Source organism: Pezoporus flaviventris, unplaced genomic scaffold, assembly GCF_033815535.1.
Source record: "Pezoporus flaviventris isolate CSIRO_AGI_PZ_B2104156 unplaced genomic scaffold, CSIRO_AGI_Pfla_v1 ptg000066l, whole genome shotgun sequence".
In the NCBI taxonomy this organism is placed as follows: Eukaryota; Metazoa; Chordata; class Aves; order Psittaciformes; family Psittacidae; genus Pezoporus; species Pezoporus flaviventris.
Genome location: NW_026892614.1, coordinates 24,770,711 through 24,784,325, shown reverse-complemented (window position 1 = coordinate 24,784,325; position 13,615 = coordinate 24,770,711). Strand labels below are relative to the sequence as shown.

Here is a 13,615-nt window from a genome sequence, read left to right as displayed (position 1 = left end):
TGTTAAAACTGGCATCTTAATGACAAGCTGCCACTGAAAAGGCATCTGGGATTTTAGTAACTGAGCAGTTGAGGACAGGTTCAAATTGCCAGGGGGGATCTTTGAGGCAGAAAAAGCAGTGAGAAGGGAGGGAAATATAAATGAAAATGTGTTAGATGTGAAGTGTATTTGCAAACACTATGATTGTACCAGAATTATCGTCTCCAAGAGAACTAAATATACTTATATGCACATTAGATATGTGTATCCTGTATATTCTATATGTGTGCAAGTAAAATTGTTCTTATTGTCATTGCTGTTGTTATCTTACAGGGAAAACAACAGAATTTAACTATGCATTGGGAGTATAATATACTTCAGGGTGTTCATCCGTAGGTTAGGGAAAATCTTGGGTAAGTGTGCCTGCAAATATAAATGCATGGTGCATTCTGCCACATTTTTTCCGCTATAGAGTTCAGTTTTCCTGAATTCTTGTGAAATACAAAAGTACCATGATTTCTCCATGTCCTTTCTCTGTACCCTTACTGGTGCAGTGGGAACAGTGATGCTCATTTTTCACAGGTGTTAAGAGGCTAAACTGCATTGGTGCTTGTAAAATATTTTGAAAGCCTGGATGAAAGGTCCTGGGGAAGTTCACAGCAATACTTAAAAAATTTAGCAGTCATCTTAGTAAGAACGATTAATCTCAGGGTAGCTCCACATTTATTTTTTTTTCCCATTGGTTAAAAGCTTCCACTTGTGGTATAATTACAAATAATTTAATCTTCCTCAAAGTATTCAGCACTCTCTTTCTGCCATGATGAGTACCATAGAAATGTCTATTAAGGAAATAAATAAGAGGTTTTTCTTTTTTTAACAACTTCGTTTTGATTTGAGTACAGCTATCATTACGCTCATTGAACTAATATTTCTTAGTGTTGCCCACATACGGTTCAGATATAAATACTCATAGCTTCCCTAATGTCTGCAGCTGTATAATTTAAAAAACCCAGCAAATCAAAAGGAATACACATTTATCTAATTGATTCTTCACAATTAAATAGTCTTGGAGCCTTAATTTCCTTGTCATTTTTCTGTAGTGAGGAAGGGCACTACTACTAGTCATGGCTGGAAAGTTTCTACCAGCTTTAGTTATGTGTAAAATGATCTTTCTTTCACATTAGTTGTCTCATTTTTCAGATCAATTAATGCTGAAACTGATGAAATCATACTGATCCATCAGACACTAATACTAGCAAACACCCACTTTCACTTTTACCCTATACAAGGATGTAAGAAACGTCCTACTGATTATCACCAAAGATCCATCTAGCCCAAAATCCTGTCTCCAACAGTGGCTCTTCATGAATGCCTAGGGAGAAGTATACAGCCCAGAAAATCATATGGTGATAAGTCTTCAGTGGACACTTTCTTGACTTTGAGCGACTTCCAGTTCAGTAATGTCTTGATACAAGAGCTGCAGCTCTCTGCTTAATATCCTTAGCAGTTTTTTCTTCCATGAATTTGTATAACTGCTGTTTGAATCCATGCAGACATTAGACAACCAGAGCATGCTGTGGTAGTAAGTTCAACTACAGACTGTGAGGAAAACAAAACTAGCCTTTTCCATTTGCTTTGAGACCAACTGTCCTTGCCTGAGGTAAGCTTCTGCTGCCAGCTCTACCCTAGTCCACAGCCTTCTCCACAAAACATCTTCCCCCAAAGACCTAAAAACCTGGGCTCTTTTTTTCTGCCAAACATAACCATCTTTCAGAGCTGCGTTTGAGAACAGTTAGGACTCCTGCTTCAAATTTAGAGGCATGAATTCAAGCCTTGTCCTGCATTTACACAAAAGGCTGCTTGCTGCCACCCTAGCTCTAAGTCAGTGCCTCGTGTAGGTGCGCAAACCCCCATCCTCCCCTGCATGCTCCAGGCTGCAGGCACTGTTGCGTCTTACCTCTAGTGTTCCACTGGGTCCATTGATTAGGCTGAAGAAGATGTCAGATGCTCTGGTATGCTGCAGCCCACAGGTAGTGTGATATACTCAGGAGCAGAAAGGACTGGGGTTTTGCAGGGAGGTACTCAGGTGCAATGTGTAAGAAGGTTTTGCAGGGACTAGTCCTGTCTAAGAGGGAGAAACAAAAGTCAGGGATGAAGATGCCTCCCTGTGCATCCCCTGCTTCATCACCTTTTACAACCCTTTGATGAAAAGCTGGCTTTGCCCAGAGCTGCTGCTCCACCTCTGTCTTCAGGGAGAAACAGATGGATGGTCATCAACAGATAATTATTAATGACTTCCCACATGATGGAAGCTGATTTACAAGGTACCTTTTCTCACCTTACAGGAAAGAGGTATCAGAACTCTTGCTCTAATCTGTTGTTCAACACTCAGGATGTGGGAAACTGAATGATAAATATGTACACATTGTAAGAGAGCAGAGTATTAAATAAGCAGCTACTCATAACCCTGCATTATGGATCTGATTAATAGCAATACTGCATCTAACTCAATTTGCAAAAAGAGCACTTGGAAAATTTAAGACAGTTTACTTGGGCAAGCCATCAAGCTGATGAATGTAGTCAATGGGGGTAGCGTGGGTGGAGACTAATGAAAAATATATCTAAAACAGATTTTAAGGGTCCTAAATAATTGTAGTCAGTTAATAGCATGAGGCTTACAAAAAGAAAAAAAAGATTCAGAATAATTGTTTAATTATAGAATGCACTGATGCTGGCCTTATTCTACAGTTTTAATAAGGATTAATTTTATTGTGCATTTATTGTATTTTAATTATATATGTAATATGTTATGCTATGCTATGGGCAGTCAGTGTAAAGAAAGGAAGACTTCTCTGTAAACACCATTTATTTTAGCATGTTATACTAGAAGTCCTCTTTGATCTAAGGGGAACAGGAACTTTTTGCCCATGGGCCATCCTTCTTCATTACCTCTTTTCTGCCTAAGATTATAATCCTGGCACAAAATACTTCTTATAGTGACAGTCTTTCTTCATTACCAAATGCTTTCCAACTCAAACATGAAAATCAGCAGCAGTGCAAGGGGTACTGCTTCAGCAGAACCACACCAGGGATGAGTTTAAGGAATTATTGCAGCTTCAGAAAGCTACATCTTTTATTGAGAGGACTGCGACAGAGGAGGCTTGACCCAATTCAGTTGGACTGGCTGTTACTGTAACAGCTAGGTTTGCAATCAGCTAAAAGCATTCCTTCAAGCTTCATAGCCTGATATTCTGGAAACCAGCCCCCCATTTGGGGGAAGACCACATCATCTCAGCTCATCACCTAGCTTTTCTTCCTCCTTCCCTGAATGTGCTTGGCTCTCAGTCCTGCCTACATGCTCCCAATTGCTACCCCATGCACAATTCATTATTCATTTAGAAGCACTCCATACACATGTACTAAATATACGTTTCCATAAAATGAACTGCTGAAAAGACTTGAGAAATAAGCTGATCAAGTAGACGCTGGAGGAAGAAATTTCTCACTACAAATCAACAGCCGTGGTATGATACAGACTGACAGCACTCAGTGGGCTGATTTTTGAGGTGCTGAGGATGTGAAACAAGCAGGAAATTCAGGATTCAGACACAAAAAAATACATAAAGGTTAAGGCTCTAAATCTTACTGAGTTTGGGTAATTTAAAATAATGCTATTGTTGGTCACAGAAATGAAATGCTATAAAGTGAGTGGGCTTTCTCCTCCTTATGTATGCCAGTGTAAATCAGCAGCAACACCCCTGTAAAGTAATAAGGTCATATTTAAGGGAAAACATTGAAACAGGAGGGGAAAAAGCAAACAGCCAAGATGGTTTGTACTAAAGTTCTGCAGGCAGTCCTATTCCTGGGCTGTAAAAATACACTACTTAACCCTGAATACTTTATCTCTGTTTCCTGGGATCATACTTCATTTATATTTCTCACAGAAACCACAGATGGTCCCTTACAGTACACTCAGATCTAGGAAACATCTCAAATTACTGTTCGTCTCTGTCACCAAATCTCCAGTGAATCATGGTGTTACCACATTTTTCTCCCACCACCTCACCAGAAGTCTGACAAGCCAGTATATTAAATCTTTGGGAAGCCTCTTTATAGCTCTCTGGTTTCTTCTCTGATTTTTTCACTTCAGAAGTGTCTAATATGCATCTTTATCTCATTGATCCTACAGAAAAGGGCTACAATTTCCAAAACATCAGAGCTTCCACAATGATTGCCCTAGGGACAGACCTTTCAGACTACCTTTGACATTGAGGCATAATAAAAGACAGAGGGACTGGTGAGCACAAATTGAGATGGGTTGGAGGAAATGAAGGGATTTTGCGACAAAATAAAAATCACAGTTCCAATGAAAAAAGTTCCAACCACACCTTTGTTATAAGCTTATACATTGCCCTCAGTGCCATTCCTTCTTAACCTGAAATTGTGTATTTTCAGATTTCCACTGTGTTTGTGAATTACTTCTTTGGAGGCACTATGAAAATAATTACACTCAAAATTACACAGTTCACAGAGGCCCATTCAAGGTCTGGCAGCCTCTGTTCAAAAGTAATGATGGATTGCATGGCAAGAGCTACAGAATTCAAGTTCTAAAAATGGCAGTCAGATTTGCCTTGTAATTGTGGTTCAGCTGGGCACCAGGGTGGTGCCTAGACAGCCAGCCAGGGAACTTCAGCCGTTCATTCTCTGCGTGCTGAAGGAACTCCCAGTCTAGTCAACTGCACATCTGGACCTCCCTGAGACAAGGAATGGAGCTGAAATCAGGGGATGGGCTGTGCTCCCACTCCCCTGTGCAGCACAGCATTGCTGGAGGAGATTTCCAGGTAGAAAATTTTGACTGCCCTGAAGACTCCCTGAGGTAGCTCCTGCTCGGCCTGGGACAACCTATGTCTTAGTGTGTTATTTCAGATCCTGAGAAGGGAATCTCATCAGTCCCAAGGCTCCACAGATAGTTCCTGCTGCAAAACTGATGAACTTGTTCACAGATAAGACATTTGCAAATGGTCAGCAGAAACTGTTAATGCAGGAGTGGTCACACAGGACAGTCATTTATACATAGTTAATTAGCTAGAAAATGCTTTGTATGTAAAGGGCAATAGATCACATTATATCATGCACATGCTTGAGTGGTCACAGCAGTCCCTGGGCCAACTGGCTATAAGAACCGAGCAGAAAAAGGGTTTGGAGGAGTCTCAGCTGATCCAGCTGAAAATGCCACATCAATAACTCCTGAAATAGAAACTCTCATCATATGGACACTGACTAACAATCTTGTTTGAAATACTTTATTCCCTATGCAAGCATTATCCTATGCCAAGATCCTAATGAATTAGCTTTTTAAAAGATAAACTCTCTGCTTTGTTTCTAACTGACTGCAGTCAAGGAGGAACAGACAGAAACAAGCCACAGGAATATTTTAAGGATGAAAAATTAGTCTCTCAGTGACAGATCCCAGGAATTTTTGGTTTATCGAGAGGATTATAGTATGACTATATAGATGCCAGTCTCTAATTCCTACCTGTGGAACAAAACTTTAATAACAGGGTCTCCAAATCAATAGACAACTATAACAAGATCCAGCATATGGAAGAAGAAGCTAGAGAAATCTGGATGAGAAAAACTGTGTAAATTTTTCATAGAGAGGAGGTTTTCAACCAATAGAAAACCAGTCATGGGATAGTGGTTCAATTTACCCCTCTAGCAACTTTAAAATTAGAACTTCATGTTTGTCTAGAAATTATGTGCTCAAATTTAAACAAGAAATACATTATAAAAAAGTAGGGACATGTTATACCCTGTTTTATACAGGGCATCTGACTTAAAGAACATAACTCTATCTTTTCAGCACTTCAACTGTTAACCTATGGCATTAAGGTTTTGAGAAACTGAAATTCCATTTTAAACATAACTCAAAATAAATCCAAAATTTTAAGGAATAATGAAGTTGTTTCCAAGAAATGCAGCATTAGGCATTGTAAGTCAAAGTTGAGATGCACTGGCAAGGGGAGATGTATACTGCCTACCTTCACTAGTGCATTAATATATTAACTCAATGTTTAAGATGAAATTTTTAAGAGATAGAAACTACATAATCAAAATGATTTGCAATTATGTTTAAATTTTACAGTGGAGAAGAGTCGCACACTATTGATTAATGAATTGAGCCAATCATTAAGAAGTTTGACTGAAATTTTGCTTCTTGTTAAATCTATTTACTTTTATCTGACAGGTTTATTTTTACTGGATTTCTAGAGACCCATCTGCATTTGAGTGGTTTGCTGATCTTCTGTTCCATTTGGAATCAAAAATGGCTGAAAAAGGGAAAAATGATTTTCTAAGCTATCATATATCTCTTACAGGCTGGGATGAAAGTCAGGTAATAATGAAACTCTTATGAGTCTGAGTTAATGTACCTTGCTTTTCCAGTATGGTAACATATGGAACAGGAACAGCTGAATAAATGATGGATGGAGCAGAGACCTGAAGGATTGTAAATATAAAGACACCAAGCTGTCTGTTTGCATCTTGCATTTAGGAAAACAGGAACGGAGAAATCAGGCCAGCCATCTTTCCAGTCCTGTATCTTGTCTTGGGGAGCACTGATTACCAGATGTCTCACAGAAAAGTGCAGAGCCTTTCAGGAGCTTGTGAAGGGACACTTTGTCCACATCTTTGGAATGGTCTTTAAATAGATTCTGGCATTTTTGTTCTGAAATATGGAGGGTCGTATAAAAAGTGTTAGTTTTATTTACTCTTTATTCTTTACTGTAATTTTGGTTGTCCACATATACAGCCAGTGCATTTTTGAAACCTGCTATGCTCAGAATATTTTGCCAACAAACTGTATGGTCTAATTCATATTGTTTGAAAAGACATTTTCTCTGATCGACTTTAAATTTGTCATCTCATAATTTTATTGGATCATCCCAGCTCGAGGCACTTAGTCCTCAGACAGGGTGATTTTACTCAACTTCTTTAGTCTTTAGCTAGACCCAAATGAGTTACTTTCTCTTTTCTTTAAATGGATCACTTGGATCACACTTTGACCAGTTAGGCACCTGCCAGAAAAACTCTCACAGAAAAAGTCTTTTCTTTACTGTTTTATTTCCTGCTGCCTCTGTTGAATGAAGGACTGTCTAGCATAGGTTAAAAAAATAGATTTCATAGAGCTTTTTCCTTCCTGGCTCTGCTGACACAAAAAAAACCCACATTGTTTCTTTCTGTTTGCCTTAGGGTTTCTGTCACGTAATGAGGCATGTGCATAAAGGTGTATTCAGAAGAACCTACTCTCATTGTGAAGTATATGGCAGTTACAGAAACGACCACTCTGCATTAGCAATATTACCTAAACCTGCTTTAAAGAAAACTATTGAGGAACTTAACAAAACGCAAAGTTGCCCTTATCTCTCAGCTGTCATCATCCCACTTCCCTCTTGGGCAAACATCAGGCCTGACATCAGGTAGGGAGACAACTATTCTTGCTGAAATGCCTGACTCTTCACTCATGTGCCCTACACTTTTCTGAAGTGCCTCCTTCTTCTCTTCAAACCCCATTTTCCAGTCTCCTGTCAGCACTGACTCGTTATCCCACGCTGCTGGTTAGGTGACACAGGAGCATCCCTGAAGCTGTGCCGCCTCCCAAAGGCCCCTATCACCCTACCTCTAAAAGGTTGTGAAGGAAAAGGAATGTGTTTCAGTGGCCACCCCTCTTACTCTGACCAACTCTAAGGAAATGTGCTGGGTAACAGGTTCACCTTCTTCACGCATCCACAAAGCTCTTTCTTCTTATAAGTCTTACTGCATCTGTAGTAAATTCCAGTTCATCACGCCTCAAAATCTGAGCTTCAGCACCAGTAATATTTGGATGATGCTTTATTTTACTTCACTTGTGCCTTAGCAAATAACAAAACCTACATTCTCTCCCTATCTCACCACATAGTCTTGACAAGTAGTCAGGTGTGGCTGAACTCAGTTAAGAGGGGTAATTTACACTTTCTAGTGCACTGTCCACTACTGGCAGGTGTTTATTCCTTGCATATAATATTTGTTCAATGCTTCGAGATCTTTGTAGATTCCATGTTGGGAACTGATGGGCAGTTATGGCACGTGTTTGACTCTGCTTGAACAAGAACTTAGTTTCAACCTCTTGCTCCCTACACTGCCCCTGACATTTCTAAGCAACTTTAATGCTGTGAGCAATAGCAAGGGCCAGCACCAAAATTTCTGGAGAAGTTCCACTTAATGTGGACAGAAATAGCCCATCTGCTCAGTGGCACAATTTCACTGTAAGCGATTAAAAAAATCCCACAGTTCCCCACCTCCCACTCCCCCAAGCACTTTCAGTTATTTCTTAGACTATTCCAAGTTATCCGTGACATTGGCCTGAACTAACAAGAGCCTCTCAGAAGCATGACCTTTTGTGACAACTGTGCTTGACCAGAATAACTGAGCTGTTAAGCAACATGGAAGACTCATTAGCACAGGAAATATACAATATTCCATAATAAATTTCAGCAATGACTTCTGCAAGAGATTATAATGATGCCTAGTTCATGCTAGGGCCTGAACTAAATGTAAAGCCCATTTTTTAACTTAGCTTTGCTCTGGTAATTTCTTGACAGCGATAATAATGATGATAGTGTGTAGTGAAAACAAGCATATTACTCCTACACAATCACAGCACAATTAGGAGAGATGGTGGTTTTGTTTTTAAATGCACCCAAGAAGTTCTCAGATAGCACAGTAATGGGCATAGCATAGACGATGAAAGACAGTAAATGATCATGAAGATCAGGATTTGTTTTCTTGGCACTGGGAGCTGTGCAGTTCACTTAGTTCAGTGCTTCACCTGAGATGATCCACTTTTGGCACCTGCCTCCACCTAAGGAAAAGAGTCAAAACATTCAGGGTTTTATCCCTGTTGAACTGGTACATCCGCCATCTCTTCCATCAGCAGCAAAATGCTCTGTACTTACTTAAAGTGCATGTGATAATATTTATTGTCAAACTCTACTACAGTACACTTTACTCCCTTTCCTAAACTCCAACTCAACCTTAAAATGGTGATGACTGTCACTTCAGGATCTGGAATGAAGAAAATGTAGAGTGAGATATTTAAAGGCTGAGAGCTGCCTGTAAAAGTGATTGAGGCACTCAGGCCCAGGCTAATAAAGACAGGTGTTTAATCCCAGCTCATCTCAAAAATTCCATCTCAGGAAACTGAACTCCTTGGACACTTTTGGAAGTGCTTTTCACAATTCTAGTAACTTGCATCTCTCACAGCTAAGCAGCAATATTGCTCTCTCTTCTTACCTGGAGTATATGTTGTTGACTCTAAAATTACTATCTTGTAAATTTGCCTTTAGGCTACTCACATAGCCCTACACTATGATGACAAGATGGATGTAATTACTGGATTGAGACAGAAGACCTACTATGGAAGGCCAAACTGGGACAATGAGTTCAAGCAATTAGCCAAAAACCATCCTAGGTAAGTAAGGCAGATTGGCTTCTAAGTTGGTTTAGGTAACTCTTCTCTCAGCATAAACAGTGGGAGAAGGGGAGGGCAAACCTTTCTAAATGACCCTTTTAAAATAATTTCATTTTTTCCTGTGTGGAAAGAAGATTTATGCTTAATGAAGCTTTTAATGAAGAAATCTCGGAAAGAGAATGCCAATAAAATCTAATTTTTGGACAAGAAAATCTAATATTTAGAAGTATTTCAATATCCTGGCCTTTGTCCAGATATAATTGAAACACACAATCCAATTACTGTTCTACACAAAGGACAAAGTAGCATTAATTTCCCTTGAAGATGGTTATTAAAGAGATAAACTGTGATTTTTTTTTTCTTATGATGTCAAGGATATGTTTGTTCCCTAACATATTTGGCTGCTCTTGCAAGACTATGCTGTTCTGTTATTAGCTCATCTCTGCTGGCAAAGACAGTTCATTTGAACTTGGTGGATTCACTACTGGTCTGAGAAAAGCTTCTTTGTTCCTGAAAGCCTTTGAAGCAAGAATTTGAAATATTTTGTGTTCAGCAGTAGAAAATTCCAGAATCTTTGTGACTCTACGATTTCCAAACATTTACCTGCTCATACAAAATAAAGGCTTGCACTTGGGACACAGAGATACAAAAAGAAGAAGACTTTTTTTTTTAAGATGAAAAAGACCCAAGAAGAAGCTGAAAAGGATAAGATCAAAGAGAATACAGTAAGCTACAAGAATACCATAAAACTGCAAAAGTAACAGTAATAGAGAAACTACTTCATGGAGGTCAAAATAAATACAATCAGGAAATATGAAAGATTAAAAATAGAAAAAGGCCAAGAGTAGAAAATATGATTTTTGAAAGACCGTTTATAGGGATCCTACTGCATAAACAGAGCTTTCAAAGTTATAGTTTAAATATTACTCTTTGTTGCTTTTGTTAAGTACAACTGAGAAAAACCTGTTTTTCTGATGCTCAAGGTGGGAGATGAGCATTAACTTTCTATACTGGATCTTGTGGTACTTCCTCAGAAAGCCAGTACTAAAATGACAGCAAAAATCTGCATTTGGTTCTGAACCTAAATGCCCTTGTTTATGGCTGAACCTTTTAAAGAAAATCTTGCATGACATATGGATTTCTTATGAGAAAATAAAATACCCTACCTTTTCATGTTCTGAGCTACAGAAGGTTCAAGAGGCAAAGAAACTTAAGAGTTTCTGATCTGTGATGGAACAATCAGCTTTTACAAGCTGACTAAATTTTGGATCCCCACACTTAGGTCCATGGAATTTCCTTTGGCTGCAACAGTATCTTTTAGTGGCTTAGCAGGAATATACCACTCCAGGTTAAACCTAGTGCATTCGAGCACCACAGTAACATTGGCACTACTTCTGGAGACTATGACTTGGGCGCCAAAATCTTTTCTAAAGCCCCTTCTTCACAGGAGCAAATTTTTTGAAACTCATGCTGTCACTTGTCATTTGCACTGTGTGTACATAGATTGAGCTTTCCCCAGCAACACAGCATGTTCATCTGTGTGTACATATATAAGTTTTAAAGCAATATGTGCTATGTACTTAGAAGCAAACCCTCTAAGGCATTTTGAAGCAAGTAACCAGGTTTCCAGCCTGCTGTAACAGACTTGTGTGCTTAGGAACACAATTATTTGTTCCACTGGTCATGTCCTTATTTTACCAGAACTACATATTTACAAATTTTATTATTAAATCAGACATCTAAAAATTGCCCATAGGCAGAACATTTTAAAACAAAAGGGGGAAAAAAAAAAAGAAAAAAAAAAGAGGAAGAAAACTTAGAAGTAACTGAGAATTTGGGGTATATTTTTATAAAGAAAAAGTAAAAATTAGCTGGAGGAAATGTACTGAAACTTTTTCAGCACAAGTAGTGTGTTTGTTTCCCTGATTAAAAAAACTATGAAGATCAAACCCAAATAACTACCATTTAAACCAGATTGTGACCTCTAAAATAGCAATCCAAATAAACAATGCAGTAAGACATAATAAACACTAATGTATTAAAATAATTATACTGCAATACTTTGTGATAGTATCACAAGTTTTTTCAAATGTATTTTTCAAAAGCCATTTCAAAAGATGCAAAGCCGGAGGCAGCCAAAAGGTACAGTTTATGCATTTACTCTCCTACTTTCATTTTTTCGTTGTTATTGCAATTACAGCAACAGTATTGGAGTATTCTTCTGTGGACCCGAGAATCTCTCTAACATCCTTCAAAAGACATGCAACTCATATTCATCAATTGATCCAAAAGGAGTTCATTTTCACTACAACAAAGAAAGTTTCTAGGCTGTATTTCTTAACTGTGTAATAGGTATTACCAAATCCTGTATTTTTATCTCACTTTCCCCTGTCCTCTACTCAATCTGCACCATTTAGGCCAGATATTAGGAACTGTAAATTGACATAGGTACATTAACTTCAGTAGAAAAATGCCATCTTAAGGCCACTAAAGATTTGGACCTCATCCTTAGCCTTTCCTTCAAAGAACTGAAGAGCTGATTCTTCTTTCTTACTTAATGATGCTGTGAATCCATCTACATCTGTGTGAAAACAACCAAAACCACTAACCTCTGAAGCAAAAGGCATGAGTAAAATGGACATTTAGAACTGTTCCTCACTGTTGTGTATGATCAAACTACTACCGCAGGCAATACTCACATTCCTGCTGTTTAAATCATGCCCAGGCATTCAAAGCTTTTTCCTTCCTGGTGTTCTGATTTTGCACTGTTTATAGCCTCCCACTGCAAAAACATCCATATCCACATCCCCTTTTGTGCTGTAGCAATGCTGTTTATATGTGCACTGCCCAACAAATCCTTTTCCTTACCAAACCATGCACCATTTAAACCTGCCATTTCCACAGTGATGGTGGCTGTGCATGCCATAAGCTAATATGTTCTCAGAATTAGTATGCTTAAGGAGACTCCATAAATTTTTGCACTCAGCAAATGGATGTCCTGAGACAGGCAACTGAAACTATGGAAGAAAGTTCCAGGAGCCTTTTAAATGTCACATGGCTTCACAGGCACTGAAGAATGGGCTTTAATAGATACAGAATCACAGATATATGACAGAGTGACTGAAGTGGGAAGGCACCCATAGAGATCATCTACCCTAAACCGCTTTCTCAAAGCTTATTCTTTGAACACAGGAGCATTCTTACAGTTGTCAGGACCTCATCCCATCGCCATGACCATTCAAAGATAATGAAGAACGGGCAGCTCCCTCAGAATTGTGGGTGAATCCCATCAGTTTCTATGGGCTTATTTAAAAGCTTCCTTGCCTGATCTTCCTTCACTAAGTCTGAATTGCTTCAGATTTTCCCACTTGTTTGAGAAGCCTGTGATCCCTGAAGGTCAGCCTTACCTGAGGTGAAAAAGTCACTCAGTACTTCTACCTTTGCCATGGCCCTTGGCATCCCCATCCTATTCAGAAGTGGACCAACATTTTCCTAGTCTTCCTTTTACTATTCATGCACACGTAACAGCCCTTCTAGCCCTCCACCTTTCAGCTTCAGCTCCCAGTGGGCTTTGGCTTCCCTAACCCCATCCCTCCACACTCAGTGTCTCTATATTCTTTCTGCATTACCTGTCCCTTCTTCCACCTCTTGTACACCTCCTCTGTGCTTGAGTTTTGTCAGGAGGCATTTGTTCATCCATGCAGGAGTCCTATCACCTTTGCGTGACTTACTCCACTCAAGAGGAATCATTTTTGAAGAGGCAGTTCTTGAAAATCTTCCAGTTTTCCTAGACTCCTCTTTTCTCCAGGGCATCACGGGATCCTTCCAAGCATGGAAGTCAATCTCTGTCCTCTCCATGCCACATGTGTTAGTGTACGGGCACTTCAGATAGACATCCAGTCATATGGGTTTTCCAGAAGAGGTGTTACAGCTGTCCTGTAGGCCCTTGCTTGTTGTGTTCCACCTTGCACCCTCAAGTATTACTTGTACTTAGCTTTGTGACTTTAGCACTATTAAGCACATGGAGCACAGGATAATTTTGGAATGAGGGAGAAGCAAAATATAAAATATGGGAATGTTGTGACATCCACATAAGCTAGAAAAAGGAGAATCATATTTCCCTATTCT

The 13,615-nt window shown here is 39.1% G+C and overlaps 1 protein-coding gene across 1 annotated transcript in view; it reads left to right on the top strand.

The window, feature by feature from the left end:
* Positions 1–12,082, top strand: part of NOX3 (NADPH oxidase 3) — a 38,030-nt gene extending 25,948 nt beyond the window's left edge. Inside the window, 3 exon segments of the mRNA XM_061471606.1 lie at positions 6,227–6,373; positions 9,363–9,487; positions 11,688–12,082. Coding sequence (XP_061327590.1) covers positions 6,227–6,373; positions 9,363–9,487; positions 11,688–11,814 — 399 coding nt within the window. The 3' untranslated portion in view covers positions 11,815–12,082.
* The last annotated feature ends 1,533 nt before the right edge of the window (positions 12,083–13,615 follow it).